Source organism: Cricetulus griseus, unplaced genomic scaffold, assembly GCF_003668045.3.
Source record: "Cricetulus griseus strain 17A/GY unplaced genomic scaffold, alternate assembly CriGri-PICRH-1.0 unplaced_scaffold_1, whole genome shotgun sequence".
NCBI classification, from domain to species: domain Eukaryota; kingdom Metazoa; phylum Chordata; class Mammalia; order Rodentia; family Cricetidae; genus Cricetulus; species Cricetulus griseus.
Window position 1 is genome coordinate 7,728,036 of NW_023276808.1, and position 22,841 is coordinate 7,750,876.

The 22,841-nt window shown below is 40.4% G+C and overlaps 2 protein-coding genes across 2 annotated transcripts in view; one reads left to right on the forward strand and one right to left on the reverse strand.

Moving 5' to 3' along the window:
- LOC113838983 (zinc finger protein 431-like) overlaps nucleotides 1–22,841 on the reverse strand; it is a 662,051-nt gene that overhangs the window by 458,871 nt on the left and 180,339 nt on the right. The window lies entirely within an intron of this gene.
- The window catches only part of LOC118239747 (zinc finger protein 120-like), a 12,247-nt gene continuing 9,449 nt past the window's right edge, over nucleotides 20,044–22,841 (forward strand). Inside the window, exon 1 of the mRNA XM_035453526.1 lies at nucleotides 20,044–20,175. Coding sequence (XP_035309417.1) covers nucleotides 20,044–20,175 — 132 coding nt within the window. The remainder of the gene's footprint in view (nucleotides 20,176–22,841) is intronic.

Consider the following 22,841-nt stretch of genomic DNA (forward strand, 5'->3'; position numbering starts at 1 on the left):
AAATGCCCTTCCCCAATAATGAGATTGATGACTGTCTTATATGCCATCCTAGACCCTTCATCCAGTAGGTGATGGAAGCAGAAGCAGATACACAACAATAAACACTGAGCTGAACTCCTGTAATCTAGTTTCAGTTAGGTAGGACTCATAAGCAAATGGGTCAAGACCAAGCTGGAGAAACACAGAAACAGCTGACCTGAACAAGGCCGAGCTCATGTACCCCAGCCTTGTAGCTGGGAAACCAGCATAGGATTGATCTGTGCCCCCTGGAATGAGTGTCAGTTAGGAGGCCTGGGAAACCTTTGGAGCCTTTGGTAGTAAGTTAGTAGTTATCACTCATATATGAATGGACTTTTGGAACCCATTACACATAAAACAACTCTCAGCTTAGAAACACAAAGATGGGCCTAGGACATTCACCACAAAATATGAAAGACTAAAGATCACTAACAATCCCTCAGGAGCAGAAAGGGAATTTAATAGGGGGTCAGTGAGGAGCATGGAAGGAGCTGAGGGAGGGGGTAGAAACTGCGATTGACATGTAAACCAAGCTTTTTTTCTAATTTAATTCAAAAAGAAAGAAATGCTCCCCCAAACAACAAAAAAGCAAAGTAAAAGAAAAATGATTTTAAACATGATTTCATGGCCCATGGCACATAACATGGAATCTGCCCAATCTACCTGGTCAGCACCATGTACACTTGAGAAATCTCTACACACCAGAAACTCATTTTTTTTCCCTAGAACTAAACTTTACTTAATGACATCATTGTGGTTAGTTGAACCACCAAGTTGCAAGGAATTTAATGATCTATTAATGAAAGACAATACACGTCACCATTTTTCTACAAGTTCCTAACATATTTAAAATATTTATAATACAAAATGAAAATGGAATGCAATAATCAGAACTACTAGAAATCAGACATTAAGTTTTCTAATCTGTTCACCCCTGAAAACAAAAGCAGTTCCCACATGTGACCACTGAACAATGATAATGCAAGAAATACATCCTCACATGACAGGGCTGCAGAGTCTTCCATTACCCAGGAAATCCATCCTGGGAAGCACAGAGGATAAAAGACACTGTCCACGTTATCACATGTACCAACAGAACTATACTCTGGCTCATGTTCCATTCAAATCTCAACAGAATTGAAAGCTCCCTAGGTGGTGGTGGAACTTGCCTTTAATACTAGCACTTTGGAGACAGAGACAGGTGGATCTCTTGGTCAACAGAGTCAGTACCAGGATAGCCTCCAAAGCTACAAAGAGAAACCCTCTCTCCAAAAATCCAAAAAGAAAAATGAAAAAAAAAACAACATTGTTTAAGTTGACTAGAAACCTGCTCCTATACCCAGCTTGATGCTCTCAATACTTTGATCAAATTAACCCCATAGAGCAAAGATAGTGAGAGACCTCCCGCTTTGTCTAATAATTTAAATGGGCAGAAAGGGATTCCCCAAGACAGAGAATCTGAACACACTCTTCCCAATGATACAGGGAGGGCTCACCACACTGTCTGCCACACCTCACCATCTGTTCCTCCCAATCTGTAGAAAGCATCCCCTAGCTCACCATTTTGTTGTTTCCCAGATTAATGAAGCTCTCAGCTCAGCTCCCTGCAGCAGCAACTCCACCACAGCAAACAAAACCGCTGTCTCCTCTTCAAAGTCAAGCCTGGAGTCTGGTGACAGGAAGAGCCCTGCACCTCTTCTGACAAGCAGGTTGCTTGGGGGGGGATTGATTGCTTAGTGAGCCTTGAGTGACAAGAGCACCTCCCATAGGTTTAGATTGTGCTTAAGTCACAGTATTGTGGTTCCTGACCACGCCTCCCACACAAGAAAAGAATCTTTACTACCTCTACAGCGATTTGCATTCCAATAGCACTGCCCCCTGGCTCAGATTGCAGAGCCTGATATCTTCCTGGTCTCCATAGCAACTTCCCTTTGCCCTCCAGGATATAATTGAAAAGTTTCTACACACCAAAGAGCCTCTCTGAGGATGCAGCAATCTAAATCAGACCAAATCAAAATGAATTATAAAAAGCTCAAGTGGGAGACACAACACAGGGATTGAGATCCACAGCCACCCTTTCTTCATTACACTATCCTCCCCTCCCTTCCCTCCCTGTCTTCAATCCCGGGAAACAAAATCACAAGAAAGAATCATAACAGTGTCCTAAGGCTTCTAACATCCCATGAAGGAATCCAAGAGTTTGGCGGCCACAAGTGGTGGGGCTGAAGAGCAGGGCAGGCTGGGAAATGTAGTCCCAAGTGAGTTCTCTGTGGGGAGTGGGGAAAGTCTCTAGGAACTGTTGGCTGACCCAGCTGGCTTTGCATGGAAATGAGTGAGTGAATCAGTGACTGACAGAGCTGAGTGATAGACTGAATTGAAAGGAGGCCGCATCCAGGAGGCAGCAGTCAGTGTTGCAGTTTAGGAATGACCAGCATTTGAGAGTGGTGGCAGTGGTAAGTTAATTCATGAGCTTGCCCAAGTGCCTGTGGGCTTCCGCCCGGGAGTCCATGAATGAATAAACAAATGAATAAATTAATAAATTAATAAATGGTTGAATGGATGGATGGATCGTGTGCGGCCACAGCGGTAGAGGCAGGCAGGGACCGGCGAAAGACAGGAGGAATGAAGGTAGCCCAGTGCGGCTAAGTGGCTGGGTTCCAGGCTCTGAGGCTGTTGGGGCAGGGGTTAAGGAGTTAAATAGCTGTTATTGTATGTTACATGAAATAGAAATCAGGCACTAGGGAAATGTCTGAAGATCTACAAAGATGACACCAGCTAACAATCTAAACAACATAGGAGAGGCCCTCCATGATATTGAGATTGATGACTGACTTACATGCCACCCAATAGCCCTCATCCAGCAGCTGGTGGAAATAGAAGCAGACACCCACAACTACTCACTGAACTGAACTAGAATCCAGTTGCAGAGAAGGACGAGTGATGAGCATCAGGGTCCAGACCAGGCTGGTAAAACACACAGAAACAGCTGAACTGAACATTGGGGACCTCTTTGCCCCCAGATTGATAGCTGAGATACCAGCATGGGACTGATCCAGACCCCCTTGAACATGGGTTTCATCCAGGAAACCTCAGAAATCTACAGGACCTCCTGTAGTAATTCATTACTTGTCCCTAGTATTAGTGTAGACTTTGGGAACCCATTTCCATAGAGGGATACTCCCTGAGCCAAGACACATGGGGGTGGGCCAAGGCCCTATCACAAAGGACACGATAGTCTCTGATGACACCCTATGGAAGGCCTCAACCTCCAGCAGGAGCAGAAAGGACATATGATAGATAGGGTTTTAGTTCGAGGGGGGAGGTTGTAGGAAAGGATGGGTGAGAGAGGGAACTGGGATTGACATGTAAAACAACCTTGATTGTAATTCAAATAAAAAAAGAAAAGAAAAATGACAATTCCTGTTCCCATGTTAGGAGTCCCATAAAAAAAGAAATGAAGAATGGCTATAATTGAATAATAGGTTTTCTATTAATAACACATAATTAGCAAGTTCACAAGCCTATGTATAATATGATATTGTATAAAGGAAATTTGTCAGAGTTTCTCAAATCTCCTCTCTAAAGGGTAATGAATCATGTATTGACCAAGGTTTTGTTTCTTTAGATGTGAAGAGACGCCGTGTACATGGCAAATATTCTCTTTTAATTTTTAAAACATGTTCTCCCTTTGATTTTGGAGGCTGTCCTGCAACTAGTTATTGTAGATGAGGCTAGTCTCAAACTCACAAAGATCCACCTGCCTCTGCATCCTGGGTGCTTCGATTAAAGGCATGCACTACTACCCTCTGGTTATGGCTAATTTTTAAATGAAAAACATTTAATTTGTTGGCTTACATTTTTATTGGTTTTATTAAGTATCTTCATGTTGCAACATGTTAGAATGCAGGCAGAGATGGTGGTATAGAAGGAGCTGAGCATTACACATCTTGACCACTTGCAATGGGAAGTGGTCTGGGACACTGTTGATGACTTCAGCGTATATAAGATCTCAGTATGCACAACCCCAGTGACACACTTGCTTCAATAAATTCATACCTGCAGCAACAAACCAATCTCATAACAGTGCCATTCCCTATGAGCTCATGGGGGGCAATTACATTCAGACTAGCACAGGTGCTACCCATTAAGGTTCACAGGGAACTATGATATGTCATTTTGTGTGAGTGAATAATGAACCCATCCTAATGAAAAAGACTAAATTTTAAGTTCATTTTCACACCAGAATTTATTAGACTATGAAATTTTTGTTGGGGCACACCTAAGGCCCAATGATAAATTACATGAAGTATTCAGCTTTCATTTCACACAATTTGGGAATAGTTAAAACATTGTGGATTATCCTAGAATTGGACAGAGAGGCTAGTGAGTAACTTTTTAAAAACTAGTTATATTTTTGAGAAGCTTGCTTTAACAACATTGCTTCCAATGACTTGTGCATGTTAAACTTTTACTTTTCCTGCTTTTTCATGTGCCTAAAGATAATCCATACCATCATAAATTCCAATGCATTCTACTATATTTTTGCTATTAATGGTCAAACATATATGTGAATCAGAATCCTGATTGTATTGAGAATAGTAAATAAATGTCTTTTAGACATGTAAAAATATCTTAGTCAATACATTTACTACCCCCAAAACTGTCCCAGAAAAACACAACACAGTGAAAAACATATTCTTGACTAGCAGGCACAATACTACAACCCCACGAGACCAGTGGTCTTTACATTCCTTCTTTGGAGAATATTATGTTTTTGAAAGGCAAAACAAAACCTTCAACATACCTTTGCAGATTTCTAGTTTTGGCAAGTTATATTTAATCCAATGAAAAACATCTGTTAGTCTCATTAATTAGTTAAGATTGAATGGCAATGCTGTTTGATGAACTAATGTCTGTCTTAAGAAATCTTTTATTTTCTGAATATAATAATCTTTATCATTTTCGATGGCCACTGGGTTCCCCCTACCCTCCCAGGAAAACAAAAGCAAAACCTCTTCCCTGATGTAACACTTATGTGGGTTTTTATTCTGAGTTTGAAGAATCTCTAAATAATATAGGTTGCTTTAATTGAGCAGTTTCTTTTTAATCTAATACATGTCAATAATGTTGCTTCATTTTCAGAGCATTTGGAAAATATAAAGTTAATGATCTATTATTTAATCTATCTCTGGAAGTCTTAATTACCCCTTTTAGTTTACTGAGTATATCTTTTATGGAATCTCATAAAGTGTTAATATAAGTAATCTATTTTTTGTTTTGGTTTTTGAGGCAGGGATTCTCTGATGCTTTGGAGGCTCTCCTGGAAACAGCTCTTATAGACCAGGCTGGTCTCACAAAGATCCACCTACCACTGCTTCCTGAGTGCTGGTATTAAAGGTTGCATGGCCACCTGGCATAAGTAAAGTTTTTTAGTTAAAATCAACATGAATTAGAAAAACCTAAGATTTAACAGTTACAGCCCTCCTGGATGGCCTTCCAGTCCTCCGGAGAAGAGATGGGAAATGGAGACCCAAAAAACCACGAGTCTGATCTCTGTTGGACTGTTTAAATATCCTGTGGGAGTGTTCATGGGTATCTCTGGGGGAGGGTTCATTATTTGTCATTATTTTGCTTTTTGAGGTTCAGCAGGTTTTGGAGGAAGATGGGGGAGGGGGCTTCAGTGGAACCTCCACCATAATATTCCTGACTCTTTTGGTATATGGAAGGCAGTGGCTAGAACGAAGTTTCCCCCATAACTTTAATAGGACTAGCTAACTTGTGTTGCCCACCATAATAGGTGGGTGGGGTGATTACCTGTCCCACAAGTGAAAGAGCACCCAAATATTGAAAATTAAAGAGAGATTTAAGGACACAAAGGGAGATGTTTGTTCTGTGGTTTCTCGCTCACATCAGATGAACTGAGGATGTATTCTTCCTGGTTGTCACAGGGATTTTACACCACTTGGGAAGTAAAGAAAGAACCACATCTCCAATAAAAAGGGGCCTTCCCCTTCAGAAGGCTGGAAGATGGCTCCTTCATGTTTTTAGTCTATTCCTGAAATTCAGAGCAAACTCTAGGCAAATGAAAAATAATAGAAACAATAGTGTTTGTGTAAATTTGAATACTTAGAGTATCGTGAGCTAGGAAGAATGTGTTAATGAGCTCCATTGTTAGACAGCATATCTTCCTCGAACGACAGGTAAAAAAAAAACAAAAAAAAAAAACAAAAAAAACACCTGCATTATTTTTGGTCCTCTACTTGAATGGGATAGAAGAGTGCACCACTCCATGGATCTATAAAGTACATTTATTAGAATGTCTCACAAGCTGTGGTCCAGGTAGTCCAACCATGGTTTTCTACCAATGTAAATTTGAAGAATTCAGTTGATCGTTTCTCGGCCTTAGGGTAAATGAAGTGTGGAAACCACTAATTGTTCAGTCCATGGGGCTGGACATGTCAGCTTGTCTCACTATACACAAAAATTCCAAAAAGTAGCCTCTAATGCTAGTAAAAGAATGAATATGTTAGTGAGATCTAGAACAAGCAGGCAAAACCAGACAGCTTCCCAATTCAATATTGTTTAGTTATACATTGTCTCCTGTCAGAAAGTGAGAATCAGGTTATAAGTGTATCATATTCTCTTTTTGCTTATATTTGTTGTTCTTGTGGTATTTCTGTGTGTGTGTGTGTGTGTGTGTGTGTGTGTGTGTGTGTGTGTGTTCAAGAAATGGTTTATATGTGTAGCTCTGGAAATCCAGTTTTTCCTCCAGAATGCTGGTGTTAAAGGTGTGCACTGCAACCACGCACTTAAAGGTGGATCTTATCACCTCAAATGATCCAGATTAATGACTGTTTTTACCATTTTCAAACATTCAATTTAGTAAATTCCTCTCAGATGTAACCATTCTTTGTGAATTAGGTAGTTCCTGAATTGTCATCTCAACAACCAAGACAGAAGACATGATAAAATTGTCTTGCCTGAAGTCATGCACCACCACCACCAGGCCCCATTTCTTCTTTTTATTTAAAATGTATCACAATGCATTTTATTTAAAGGCTAGTATAACACTTTCCAATGTTCTCTTCATTCCACCTCTTATCAAAAATTTTCCAACTATTTCTTTGTTAATTATGTATGAATGAGTATGCTGATGTATGAAGACAACCTCTTGAGTGTGTTGTTTGCTGGGTTTATGTATATGGTTTCATGACTGATGTTATAGGGAGCAGTAAGCAGTTACATATTAGAGACACAGAGTAATACTCAAACTTGTTTTACAATGATTTCTATGAAAAGTGTTTCACTAAGAGTCCTTATAGATGTCCATGAATTTATTTCCAGGTGCTTTTTCATTTTGAGTAGGAAACAGGGAATTGGATTAGTCTCTTTTCTTTTAAATGGATAACATAACCTGAGTCAAAGTAACTTTAGAGGAAAATATTCACTTGATTCATAATTTTAATGTAACCCCTAGAAAACAAGATATTTGGCTCCATGGATCACAAAGTCACATGTTAATCATAATATAAAATGCTTTCAAATTAGAAATCCTATACCATTTTAAAATTCCAACATTTGAAATGTCTACAGTAGCCTAGGTATACATTATTTTAAAAAGGTGAGTAAGTCCCCAAATTTTCAAAAAGAGAAAAGTAAGGGCATACCAAATAATCAAGCACATTTAAAGAAATGAATTCAGGAACCTCTGCTCCTGTTAGCAAAAATATTCTGGAGCTTCATGGACTAGAGAATATCCATGTTTAAGGGTTTGCCATCCCTAGCACACTCAGATTTACTCTCATGCCTGTTATATTCCACACATGCAGCTTTCCTTGGTTATCCTATGATTCCAGAATCTACCACAACTTCAGGTGTACACTGCAAGCACTCTCTGTCACTCTCTGAAGGAGTTCCAAATCTGTTATAAAGTCAGCAGTTCTCCATGAGACCTTCAGTCTTGGATTGTCAGTGAAGACATTAAGGCAGAAAAATCCCTGTAAACTCCAAACAGTCTGGGTTCTAGCCAGATAGCAAGCAATGGTATTTTCTATGCATTCACCCAACTATATGTTAATTCCACTACTAACTTTTGTATTCACTGTCAGGATCCAGAGAATAATAAATATTCGTCCTTATTATATAATCCCATACAAATACCATGAACTGGAATGGTGTTATTACTTCTAAAAGGGGGAAGAGTCTTCTCATCTCAATGAACTTAATATAAAAGCTAATGTCTCATAAACATACCACAGAGAATAATATGATTTGGATAAGCTCTCATAGTTGTTCTTGGAGAATTGTCTGTTGTCTGAATCTAGAACTTATCAAATTAAAAATCAGTATTAACAACTACACAAAACTGATATCAATTTCTGTATAGACAGAGAAAACCTTCCTAATTCAGCGATATCTCAAATACCAATGAGCCATGTTTGATGACAACAATATAAAACCTTTTTGTATGGATTTACTCCTTTCCCAGATGTAAGCAGCAATTTTCTGAGGATTACAAGGACAGAACTTTGAACCTCATGTAGAGTAAGGCATAGTGCAGAAGTCTTCTGACCAATGATTTTACCTTTTTACATCAGAATCCCAACCAAGTCTAAGGAGTAACTGACCCATTATATTTTTACCAAAGAGAATCAGAGAGACAGAGACAAGTAGATGTAGACAGTGAGACATACACAGAAAGAAAGATACACATGCAGAGAGAGAGGGCTACCTAAGAATCCTTTGAAATATAACTTAAAAGTCATCAAAACAGTCAAATGTCTTGGTATCAATGCTTAAGTGTCATTCACCTTCATGAGATAACACTTTTCCAAAACACATTCTTTCTAGTAATATATGTACTAAATCCAAGATAAAATTTCTTTTTACTGAAGTGTTTTCACGTGAGGCAGAACAGGTGATCTCTGTAAGTTCCAGGCCTAGCATAGCTACTACATAATGAGTTCCAGACCTGACAGGGTTAGAAAGAGCCTGTGTCTCAAAATAGAGTAACTCCAATAATTTCTACATAATAAACTTTAAAACTGTGGAAAAGGTTTAGCAGTTAATGTACTCACCTTAAACTATCCTTTTATTTTGCATTTTAAAGACAGTTACTACAGTACATGCCTATAATCCAATGCTTTAGATGACAGATAAAATGTAGACAGAAGAAATCCTGCCAAGTCTATTTAAGTGGCATGGAAAACTAGAGACCATCTCTAAAACATGATAACTGTAAAAGACAAACATCCAAAAGTCTTCCCTGAGCCAGGTGTTGTTGGCTTATGCATTTAATACTAGCACTCAGGACACAGAGGCAAGTGGATCTCTGTTTTTGAGGCCAGCCTGGTCTACAGAGTGAATGCCAGGATAGCCTGCAAAACTACAGAGATAAACCCTCTCTATATAAAACAAAAAGAAAATTTGTTCTCTGATATTTACTCCAAACAATGAAACATATGCACAGCTTCCACACATAAAGAATCGCATACATACAAACAGACACATAAGAAATAAGTAAATAAGAAAAATTGTAATAGGATGGTTTGGCACACAGCCTATATTACAATTCCTGGGCAGCAGAGACAAGCAAAGCTCTATGAATTTTGGGCCAATTTCATCTGCATTTGGAGTTCAAGGCCTCAGCCTCCCTGGGGAGCAGAAAGGGGAGGCTATGGAGTTTGGTAGGGGGCAGGTGTGTAAGAAAAGGAGAGAAAACTGTGGTTGACATGTAAAACAAGCCTTATATAATTTAAATTTAAAATGAGAAACAAATGCTCCATGAGGCAAAAAAGAAAATAAAAGAAGATTTTAAAATCTGATTTCATGGAGTCTGCCCTATCTACCTGCCAATCACCATGCACACTTGAGAAATATCTGCACATCAGAAACTCCTTTTCTACACTGGAACAAAACTTCATTGAATCACATCATTGTGGTTAGTTGCAACACAACGTTACAAGCATTCTAATCATGTATTCATGAAAGATGATTCAAATAAAAACTTTTCTACAAGTTATTAAACTATTTGCTATATTTATAATACAAACCTGAAAATGGAAAGAAGTATTCAGAACTCTTAGAAACCAGACAGTTTTCTAATCTTTCTTCCTATGACATCCAAAAGCAGTGCCCATGTGTGAACACAGGACAGTGTACTGCAAGAAATATCCTCCCATTCCAGGCTGCAGAGTCTCACATTACCCAGTAAATCCATACTTGGAGGAATAGAGTACAAAGCCAATGTCCAAGGCACCACATGTACCAACTGAACTGCAGTCTGGCTCATGGTCCATCCAAATCCCAACAGACTTGAAAACTCAGTGGGTGGTGTTGGTACATGCCTTTAATGTCAGCAATTGGGAGGCAGAGACAGTAGTATTTCTGCAAGTCCAAGACCAGACTGCATTATAAGATGAATCCCAGGACAGCCATGAGTTTTAAACTGGGAAACCATGCCTTGAAAATGGCAGTCTCTGAATAACTAAATAAATAAAAGACATGATAGCTCAAGAGACCTCTCCACATGTACATCCATCTCATTTCACTTTCACTGTCTGAAGATCCTGTATTGACATAAGAAAAGAGGTTTACAAAGTGAAGTCAGAACTACCTTGATAACAGGTAGTTTATTAACGAATAGTACTCATGCAAGGGAACCACTCAAATGATCATTTTAAAACTCAGAGGTCATACAGTCACTTAATTTAAGAAGGCGCAATCAAGAGGAAAGCAAGGTAATTGCCCTGGAAAGGACACCTGTGTCAGCCTGAGGGAGCTTGTCTCAGAAAACTTATACTAATAGGCTGGACATGCAGCTGTTCTAGAATTAATATGCTTTTCCAATGAGAAATAACTCCACAGAGATTAAAAGAAGGAAAATCTCTGTAATGAGAGCATGCACCTATCTCTGGCTAATTCTCAAAGAGGAGAGACACTAAAACAGATTTTCTGTTTGTTTTTTGAGACAGGATTTCTCTGTACAACAACCCTAGTTGTCCTGGAAGTAACTCTGTAGACCAGGTTGACCTTGAATTCACAGTGAACTGCCTGACTTTGACTCCCAAGGGCTGGGATTAAAATCATTCATCACCACCACCAGCCTCATAAATCACATTTTGCATTCCACATATGCTGTCATCTCTAATTTCTTTTAGGGTCAGGATGCAGCTTACACTTTGAAGAATTGAAATAGTGACAGGAAACTGCAAGTTGGGCCAATTAGGCAAATGAAAAACATCAACAGAAAAGAAATTACCATAATTATTTCATAGTACATGAGTAACATGAAACAACACATCATATTTACTGAGAGGTCCTGAGGTAGAGGATCCAGAAGATGAGAAAGACAGGAAAATCAGAACAAAGAAAAGATAAAAGGTTGGGCAGTGAGGTCTTCTTAAGCTATGTCTTTCTCTAATTAAGCTTCTTAAAAGGAGTAACTTCTTGTATGCTACTTCTAGGGGAAAATGGAGGGAAATAGGAGACTTCTAGGAAGTCAGAATAAATTATCATACAATGTGACCAACACAGGAGAAGGCTACTCAAACAACATAGCACAAGGGGGACACAGGGTATCCCTAGATACTGACTCAGTCCACAGTGGCTTTGTGATGGAGTTAACCCAGCTCCTTGTGGTGGGAAGAGTTGTGTTCTCAATCTGAAGGAACCACTCCAAAAATGCCCTGGCTCCAGATCATTAAATTCTCTCCCATGCATCTTCTTAGTTTTAATGGAAGAGATCTATTTTATTCTGGATATCTCAGGGAATGATGGAAGTTTAACAGCCCCTGGCTGTTGCTGGCTCTGCCAAGCATGTTTCTATGTTTTAAAAGGAGGTATGTTCCTTCGCCATGAGTGAGAACCTAAACAGAAAGTTTTCCTTGCTCAGTTTAACCCTCAACAAAAAGTTTTTCCTTTTTTCAAATACTAGTCATGTGGTTTCATTTTTTCCATTTGGCAGAACGATGATTTTCTCTACAAGAAAACAGTACCTGAATAGCCCAAATATTCATGGTGACCCAGTAATGCTCCCTTGAGCAGCCTGTAAAGGACCTGTTCTGTGATATGGGGATGGGCCTAGGAGCTGCTTTTAAATCAGAGGTTTCTCCTTTGTCATGGTTTGGAGCCAAAAGCCTGGACAATCATGGAGAACAAATGTGTAATTTAACTTCCTGATCTCTAAGAGGCCTAGTTAGCATACTACTAATTTCTGGGTTATTTCAGATCAGCCCTATCTCGGCTAAATTCTGATTTGTGGGACTTACTATCACCTAAGAATTGGTAATTTCTTTAAATCAACAACTATACTCTTTCACATCAAAGTTTAATAGTGGAGAGCCATCCAACCAAAGAAGGTCATTTAAAGATATTTTTAGTGGCCCACGCCTTTAAATCCTGCATCTGGGAGGCAGAAGCAGATAGATCTCTGTTAGTGGTGGGATAGAGTGCACTACAGAGAAAGTTCCACTAAATAGGCTCCAAATCTATACAGAGAAACACTGTCTCAAAAATACATGAATAACTATAAAAATAAAAAAATGTAAAAGAATGCCATTTACACCATTCCCAAATTTAACTCCAAATGGAACTCACACCTACAGGATAAACGTAAAGTGCAAAACTTTTAGAAGACATTAGAGAAACTAGGCCTCTCCATGTTTGGAAAATTGGCTTCCCTATGCACCAAAAGGACATTGGTGTTTTCTTTCTTTCAGTTTCTGTAAATATGTTGTTGCTCATTTAGAATATGCCAGAGGCATTTCTTTTCATCATTTTTATGATTTACATATGTTCCTGTATGACTTTGATGTAAGAATATCCCTTAAAGTCTTTCTTCTACATTGTGGTCATGTTCAGATGTGCATTTGATAATTGAACAAGCTTAGGAATAGACAGAGGCCTATGTGAATATGTCCAGAATCACTAAGTAAAATCCCCATGCTTCCTTTATTTAGGAAAAGCATTGTTTTTTGAAGTAACTCACACGCTCTCCTTGTCTTCTGAAGGTAAACGCTCTTTCTCCTTTTTTCTGTTTTGGCTGTTGTGGTGGCTATTCTTGGCACTCAAACTGAATATCTCTAGAAAAACTAAAACCTAAACAGTTGTGTCATCTGTGAAGGATTTTTCTTAAAGGTTTTGAAATTAAAGATGTATCTTTGAGCTGGATAATATGAAAAAATAAGAGGCTCCGTTGTTCACTAAAGTATATTGGTGTCAGTGCATATCTTTAATCCCAGCACTCATTAGGCAGAGGCAGTTGGATTTTCTATGTTTGAGGCCAGCCTGGTTTACAAAATGAGTTTCAGTGATACACAGAGTTACCTTGTCTCAAAAACAGCAAAAACCAATCAAACAGAGAAAAATATTAACTTTTAATCTGGATCACAACTTCTGGTATCAGTTGACATATATGAAGGATGTTGAAGAAGGAATCTATCTTTGCCTTCTTTCTCTACCTCTAGCTACCATTACTAGCATTATAGCCTACCTCTTTGGATTTTATTCTATACTCAAGACCAGCTGATTTATTCAGCATCATGGACTGAACAACTACTGGATTCTTTACATTTCCATTGGTAGGCAGTCATCGTTGGACTACCTGGACCACAGATTGTGAGACATTCTCCATTCTAATAACTCCACTTTCTACATACATGGAGAGAATCACTCTAACAGTCCTGTTCATGTAGAGAACCTAGAATAATGTGGCTATTTTTCACCTGCTCAATGATGATGTGCTGACTAACAATAATGCTTAGAAACACATTCTTCCCAGTTCCATTTTTCTCTAAGTCTTCAACTTTGCATGGTGACTACTCTTTAGAGGCTGGTGAGATGGCTCAGCAGTTAAGAGCACTGGATCTTTTTCAGGAGAACCTGGGTTGAAGTCCTAGCACCCACATGGAAACTCACAACTGTCTGTGACACCAATTCCAGGAGATCTGACACATTCACGTAGACATGCATGCAAGCAAAGCACCAATGCACATAAACTATCATTTACAAATGGAAAAGAAAGATAACACTTTATTGTTGTTCATTTGCCAAGAGTTAGGTCTGAAGTTCCGGCTCCTAAACCAATGGAGTCCTCGTCCAGCCTTCTGATTGGAGAAAGACCTATTTTCTTGTTTGAAATTTGGTTCCTGTTTTTTTCCCTGGTTGTCTGAAGTCCCATTGACAGCCATGAGAAAAGCACCTTCAGTACCTCTGGCCTCAGTGTGAAGCAAATATCTCCTTTTGTGTCCTGAAATAATAATTCTCTCTCTCCCTCTCCCTCCCTCTCTCTCTCTCTCTCTCTCTCTCTCTCTCTCTCTCTCTCTCTCTGTTTTTCAAGAAAGGGTTTCTCTGTGGCTTTGGAGGCTATCCTGGAACTAGCTCTTATAGACGAAGATGGCCTCGAACTCACAGATCCACTTTCCTCTGACTCCCATGTGCTGGGATTAAAGATGTGCAGCACCACTGCCTGGCTTGAAATCTCTCTTTTGTTGTTAATATTCTTGGCAACCTTCCATCTGTGGGACAGGGAATAATCACTCCACCCACATTGTATAGTGGCCTGTGCAAGCTAGCTAGGCACATTGTATTCAGGAGGAAAAGGTAGTACAGGAAGACAGCAGGGTCTGCTCTCAGAGCCAGGGCAATTGCTACTGAAATTCTTAAATTTGCTGATCTGTAAACGTTCTTTGTATGGGGGGAAAGCCACATAAGGAATCTTTGTGCTGTGTCTTTAAGGACAATGTAACCCTATGGCAGTTGCTCTCCTTACTCTTGCCTCACTAACCAATCAGGTCCTCCAGGTGATCTGTCAGTCAGAAGAGGTACAGGGCACTTTCTGGCTTGTCTCTGAAGAGGAGCTGCTCCTTATTTTTTTATGCTGTGCTGTGATCACAGCTGCAGGAATCTTATTGGAGAGATTGAGCAAGCTGTGTAACCACAACATGGCGAGTGAGGGCCTGCTATCCCCATATGTGAGGAGCAGATGATGAGTTTTGGAAGCCGGTGTGGTGGGTCCTCAATGGATCTGAGTAGGAACCTGCAGCCAGTTTCAATATCCTGTGATGTTTCACATGTTCCGTGCAACTCCATTTCTCCCTTTCTATGTCTCTATTTTTCTCTCTTCCTGTGTGGCCTTGAACTCACAGAGACCAATCTGCCTCTGCTCATAAGTGCTGGGATTAAAGCCCTGCCCAACATTGCCTGGTGAGAGGTGAACTTGAGTAATTGATCTCTTGCTTCTATGTCTAACTAGTGGTTTAGGTGTGTGGCTAACTGTTTGCTTTGTACTTAAGCAGGTATGTAGGCAACTAGTGACTTACCTCTGCACTCTGATCTTCAGACAAGCCTTGTTTGTTAGATTACAAACAAAATATTACTACAGTCATTAACAAGAATTAGACTGATGGTGCCCATATGCATGTTGGCTACTGAGCTCTGTAATCTGACACATAGTTACAGTCAATGACTTGCTTCTCCAACCTCTGTGATGACATAACTACATTGAGCAGGATTGAACATATTTGTACAGGATAGCTACCTAACTGCAAATTCAATATTCATTGGCTCAAGATAACCTTCCCTACGGTACACCCATTCCATCAGGTCAGTGTGTATTCACATGACATGAATTAAAACATGCTGGGATATTACAAAATCATTCCCACTACCATAATCAGGTCCTTTTTTATAACAGTGACTCCAGCAGCTGGCTGCCTACCATGAATCCTCCTGCAGTCTAAACTGTTTCTGCTATTTCGTTCTGAAGGCAGAAGTAATACGCCCCATGAGAATACTTTTCCTGTGACTGCATTGGAAAGTCACCTCCATGACTTAAATGGACAATATTAAATTCTGAGTTGGTGCATTCATATAAGAATTTTGAAGGTGTAATACACAAGACAGCAAGGCCATTGCCTGGAGGACAACACACTGGAATCAAGGCTACGAGACACAATATAAGAGAGCTTGCCTCAGAAAAAAAATTCTAACAAATGGGAATGCAGCTGTTTTAGCACTAGTACAGCTTACCAGGGAAAAATCACTTTACACACTTAGGAGATTAATAAAGAAAATGCTGTTAATGACATCAAACATTCATCTGCAGCTAATATTCAAGGAGGAGCCATTCTAGACACATTTTTCATTTCATATATGCTGTCATCCTTAAGTGTCTTTTAGGTTCATGCTCCATGTTGCACTTTGAACAAATTAAATAGAAACAGTAGACAGCATATCTAGATACTTGGGCAGATGGGAGACTTTCACAGTGAAAATATTCCCAGAATTGTTTCTTAAGTACACCAGAGACCTGAAAGAGGAAGAAATTCTTCACTGACAGGACCCTGAGGTGAAGGTGGTGGGGGATGAGAAGGTAAGGAAATGTAGAAGGTAGAAATAGAACACACATTTGTCATTTATCTTGGGGCTGGTGAACTCATTAACACCCACCTTCACATGAAACAATTTTTATTTTCAAAACAAGTTTATGGGCTGGAGAGATGGCTCAGAGGTTAAGAACAGTGGCTGCTCTTACAAAGGTCCTGAGTTCAATTCCAAGCGACCACATGGTGGTTCACAACCATCTCTTATGAGATTTGGTGCCCTCTTCTGGTGTGCAGATGTCCATGGAAGCAGAATGTTGTATACATAATAAATAAATAAAATCTTTAAAAAAAATACAGCCACACATTGGTGCCTGGTCTCCTGAGCGAGTACTAGGATAGGCTTCAAAGCTACAAAGAGAACCCCTGTCTCGAAAAAAATAAAAATCAATTTTCTTGCAATTTTTTTGTTTATACATTTTGTGTGTGAGAGAGGTTTTCCATGTATGTACACAGCACATCCCAGAGAATATGGAGTCAGATACCCTGGATCTGATGAGCCAGGTAGTTATGAGCCTCCAAATTTGGCTGTTTGGATTTGAACTCAGGTCATCCCCAAGAAAATTAAGTGCTGATCCACCAGCCAACCACATAGCCCTTTTAAGGCAAAATGCTAAAAGTCTTTCTCTGATTAAAAACGAGAATAAAAGAACCTACATAATCTGTTTCCAAAAATATATGCAAATTGGAATCAGATTGAATTCTCAAAAGGAACACAAAATAAATAGTACATACATTGACACAATGGAAATTGTATACTTGAAACAAATACACAGCAATACAGAAGGAGTGCGATATTAAGGAAAGAAAAAGGGTACAGATAGAAAAAGCCAAGAATAAGAGCAGGAAAATATAATCAACTTATCATCAAAAGAACAAAGGAAACTCAGCCAGGTAAACTGAGATCTTGAGCTATGTTACCAATCTACCCATGATTCGATGTGTTTAGAAATTAAATAAACAGACATCAAAACTGCCACAAAATTAACTCAAAGGGTACATTCTACTTCTGACCCTCCGTATTGGTATTTCTTACAAACAGAGAGGTCCCATAGTCTTGAGCTCTCTCCACAAATGGGGTAATCTCTTGCGGTGCATCTCCAAACTCTCATATTCTCTTGTGGTTTGAGGCAAAGCCACCAAACACAATGCACCCCTGTTAAATGTCTGCAGATCAGAAATTCCTTCTGTTTCCTGGAACTCAACTTCTATGAATCTTGCCATTGTAGTAGGAGGTAGCAGAAACTTAAAAGCACTCTGATCATGTATTGCTGAAAGATGATCCCTCTCACCTCAATAGGATCCATATGGAATTACTTTTGTGGAGCCTGTAATGGTTTCTCCAAGCAAGGTGGTATTCTGTTGGTGGTTTAACAAATGAAGTTTGCCAGGTGGTGTTGGCATATGCCTTCAATCCCAACAGTTGATAGGCAGAGTCTTTGACCTCGAGGCAGTTCCAGTTCAGGTTCCAAAGCTACACAAAGACATCCTGTCTCAAAAACAAAACAAGAAACAAACAACCAACCAAAAGACAACCAAAAATTAAAACAAAAAAGATTGCCTGAAGACCAGAGTGTGGAGCTAGGCAATAGTTAGCCACAGATGCCATGCCATGGTGGAGCACCTCTTTAATTCCAGCACTTGGGAGGCAAAGGCAAGTGGATCTCTGTGATTTTAAGACCACCCTTGGTTACAGGAGATTGATACAGTCTGAAAGAGTAGTAGAGCCAGGTGGTGTTGACTGAAACCATTATCCTAGTACTTGGGAGTTGTAGATTGGAGTAATATGCCTGGGCAGAGAAATATGCTTGCCACTGTGCCCTTTCATACTGGCCTTTCACCACCAGTGACCTTTTACAACTGGCATTCACAGGATGCCCCATTTTCAGAAAATCCCAGAGACTTTATTAACCTATTAGAAACTGTCCATTTTACTTACCACCCTTCTTGGGGCAATTTTCAGAAACTTCTTAAGAACATATTCACTACAGGGGATCAGAACAGAAAGATGGAAGCCTCTGGGAAACTGGATCTGGGGAATCTTCCACTGATCCTGCTGTAGTCAACAACAGTTTTCCTTCCAATCACTCTGACTGGGACTGTAGCATGGCAGGAGGTAAGGGGAGAACTTTGTCTATCACAAGACTCTGTTAGTGTGTCTCAGGATGGCAGCTAGGAAGCTAGCCAATATGTCTAAGTATACAATATTAGACAGTGACCTGATGAAGTTCTGCCAGTATACTTAGTGAGACTACAGAAAGCCTTCCATAGATATACAAAATTTTATTCTGAAACCAAGGGGAAATGCACAATCATGCTTGCCTATGTCAATCAGGCCCCAGATATTAAGAATAAGTTACAGTCATTAGAAAGGCAAATAGAGAAAAGTTTTAGGGATCTTGTGGCAGAGGCAGAAAAGTTGCAGAATAAGAGAGAAAAAGCTGAACACAGGAAGAGAAGAAGGAAAAGATACAAGAAATGGGGCTCGCCAAGATTCAAGAACCCCAGCAAAGGAGGCTAAAAAAGATTCTACTGGCCACTCAACCTTCCCAGAATACCAGACCCTCAAGGTGGCCTGAAAGAGGAGATCAAAGCCTAAATTAAAGTGAAGATAAAACCAATGCACATAAATGCAAGGAGGAAGGATATTTGCCAGGGAATGTCCCCCAAACTCCAAATGTACCAAAGTTACGCAGGTCCTACAGGCATACACAGGGGAAGAAGACAGTGGTTGAAGGGGTCAAGGGTTGTTCCCCCTCCCTGAGCCCAGGGTAAACCTAAAAATAGAGGGAAGCAGTTGACTTCATAGTTGACATAGAATGTGGGGTCTTGGAAGACACCAGTGGCATATTTATAAAAAAAAACGGGACCCAGTGGTGGCAGGATGGACCCCTTGCCTACACATTATAGCAGCTGTAGCCTTATTGATCAGAGATGCTGATAAATTAACTCTAGGAAATATTTTATCATTACCACCCCATAGGCATTAGGACAGGTGCAGAAAAAAAGAAAAAATCTCCAGAAAGATGGTTAAGCAATGCTCAGATGACTCATTATCAGGCCTTGCTCCTTAATCCAACCACAACAACTTTCCAGGTTCTAGTGAACCTTAATCAGGCCACGTTACAACCAGACCCCAACCTAGATGCTCCATTTCATTACTGTTCCAGGATCCTGTCACAAGCACATTGTATTGAACCTGACCTACAGGACAAACCATTGATGGATGCAGAAGAACCTGGGTTCACTGATGGGAGCAGCTCCATTTGAGATGGACAGAGGTAGGTGGGGGTTGCACTAATACCTCAGAAACCATCTGGGCTGAACATTTGCCCACGGGGATATCTGCTCAAAAGGCAGAACTGATAGCTCTTACTTGAGCACTAAAAATGGGAAAAGACAGTAATTGACAGTAGGTATGTTATTGCCACAGGCAATGCCCACAGTAATTGACAGTAGGTATGTTATTGCCACAGGCAATGCCCACAGTGCTATATACAAAGAAAAAGGCCTCCTTACAGCAGAAGGAAAAAGAATCAAGAACAAATAGGATTTATTTACTGTCCTAAATGCACTTTGGGGGCCCTCTAAATTGAACATAGTCTATTGTCCAGGGCACAAGGAGGAGTCAGGACCTATACAAATGGGAAATAATCTTGCAGCCAAAGCAGCCAAAGAGGTAGCTCTGACTTCAAAGGTGATGGCAACCCTCATTGACCCAGGAGCAAAGAGTTTGCCTAAAATCCCCAATTACACTCCTGAGAATCTGGCTTGGGTATGTAGACAGTCCATGGTACAAAGACGATATGAAGGAAACTCATGGTGGACTGCTGATAGATGTCCCATCCTGCCAAGAAAATTGGGGATAGGAATACTTAAAAGAAATCCACCACAACTCACACCTGGGTATATGAAGGATTCGAGACTTGCTCCGGAGAGCTAATGTTCCAATTCAAAATGGGGATCAAGCCATTGAAGAAATTGTTTCACATTGTCAGGCTTGTCAACTAACCAATACAGTGTCTTCCTCCTCCAACCCTGATGCCAGGGTGAGGGGAATTTGATCAGGTATGTGTTGGGAACTGGACATTACAGAAATTAAACCTGTTAAATTAGGGTTCAAATATCTACTAATATTTATAGATACCTACTCAGGATGGACACAGGCATCCCCCACCAAACATGAGTTAGCCAACAACGTGGTCAAGAAGTTAATTGATGAGATTCAAACCATGTATGGTTTTCCAGTGATGCTAGGATCACACAATGGACCAGCGTTTCTTTCTCAGGAAAGTCAGAGACTAGCTACTGCATTGGAGGCAGATTGGAAACTTCATTGTGTATGTAGACCACAGAGTTTGGAACAGGTAGAAGGCATGTCTAGAACTCTAAAAGGGCTGAATTGTAGAGATTTTAAGTCATAAATTCATGATGATTCCCTTCATGAGGGGTTGTTTTGTGGGTTTGAAAATACCTGTGATAATAAGAGCCTTTATTTCATGACCCACATTTATGGCATCGTTTTCATGTGAGGTATTTCTGTTTTTTTTCTGTTTGTTTTTTATTTTTTCGAGGCAGGGTTTCTCTGAGTAGCTTTAGAGCCTATCCTGGCACTCACTCTGGAGACCAGGCTGGCTTCAAACTCACAGAGATCCACCTGTCTCTGCCTTGTGAGTGCTGGGATTAAAGGCATGAGCCACCAACACACGGCCCTCTTTTGAAGTATTTCACATATTTGAAAAGAGCTGCAGGAACTCTGAGCTTTGCCATACTTACAGCATTCATAAGTTTTCCTACAGTGAGAGTCATAATACAGTCCCAGAATGTACCAGGACAAATGGAAGTTTCATACGTTCTAATGCTCATAGGGTTTTCTGCAGTGTGAGTTTGTTGATAACTTTCAAGTGAAGTTAGAATACCAGTTAATTTTAAATGTTTATCACATTCAACAGCTCTACCCAAAGTGGGGACTACTAAGTATATTTCATATCTTCTAATTGTCCTGAGAAAAAGAGAGAGACAGAGAGGGGAGAGAGAGAGGTGTAAATTTCTTCTTTCCATATTCTATGCTCACGTGCCTTGTATTTATTGTGAAAGATTTAAAAATTAGCGAGGAACAAGATGCAGCTCTGCTACCTACCCACCTACCCCCCTTCAAGGAGAATTGCTCTTGACACAGAGACTTGCTGACCAAGGCCCCATGTCTCAGTTCCTGGAATCTCCCCTACAAGAACATAAGATAGCTAGAGCACTGTAAGGAGCTGTTACAATGTTACCCAGGATGTAAGGAGCCGTTACAAGCCAGTGCGCATGCGCACTAGGTAACTTTGTAACTTTCCATCCCTTGGTCTCTGCCTCTCCCATGACGTCGTATGGTCAGATGTGCTGCAGCCAGTCAGGAGGTTACATGTCCGATGCGGCAGTTGCCAGCCTATATAAGGATGGGTTTTTGGGTGTTCGGGGTCTCCGCTCTGTAAGATTATGTTCTCCCTCTCAAGACGCATTAAAGCTTTACTGCAGAAGGATCCTGAGTGTGCCGCATCGTTTCTGCTGGTGAGACGGTAGCGCGGGACAGAGCACCAAGAATTTCCAGATGGCTGCACTCCCCAGAGGAGCCCATTAAGGGAACTAACTGACCAAGAGTCAAAGAATGATAAGTAAGTCCTTGAAAAACAAAGACAACTGTCTGAGCAAGATTGATTAGCATGTTCTGAGGTCTGGTCTATTTGCCCAATGGATGGGCCTGGAGAGTCAAAACACCCCCTCTAAAGCTTGTGGGTTTTGACTTTAAAAACACCTGTGCCTGGGGAACGGGGCTTCTCTTTAGCCTGCATGCTGAGAGGGCCCGTTTGTACAAACACTTCCCGTTCATTAAAGCCTCTTGCTCATTGCATCAATTGGACTGGACATTGAGTTCTTGGGGGACCAGCCAGATCGGGGAGACTCCTCTCCTTGAACGTCGTTCAATTGTGACATACGATATGCTTTTTTTCATTCTCTTTTGAGACAGGTTTTTCTTTAGCTTTGTTTCCTGGCCTGGAACTCTCTCTGTACACCAGGCTGACCTTAACTCACAGAGATCGCCCTGCCTCTGCCTCCATAGTGCTGGGATGAAAAGATGGTGCCTACGATGTCTGTCTCATCATGATTTTCTTTTTAAAGGAAGAATAACAAATGAAAGGTTTCAACATCGAACTCCCACAGTCTGACTTCTTTCCTCACAGACGTGTGGTTCAGGGACTGAGGATTCTCTACAGAAACCTTCTTGACTCTCACACATTGAAGCTGTCAATACACTGAGCACAGTCACAGATCCATGAGCAACGCCAGCTTCACTTTCTTCTGAGAAGGACACGACATCCATGGAGAATCTCTGGAACTTGTCATGGTTACAAGGGGGCGAATAAGAGTTACTGCTGACATCACTGCCACCCAGTTACC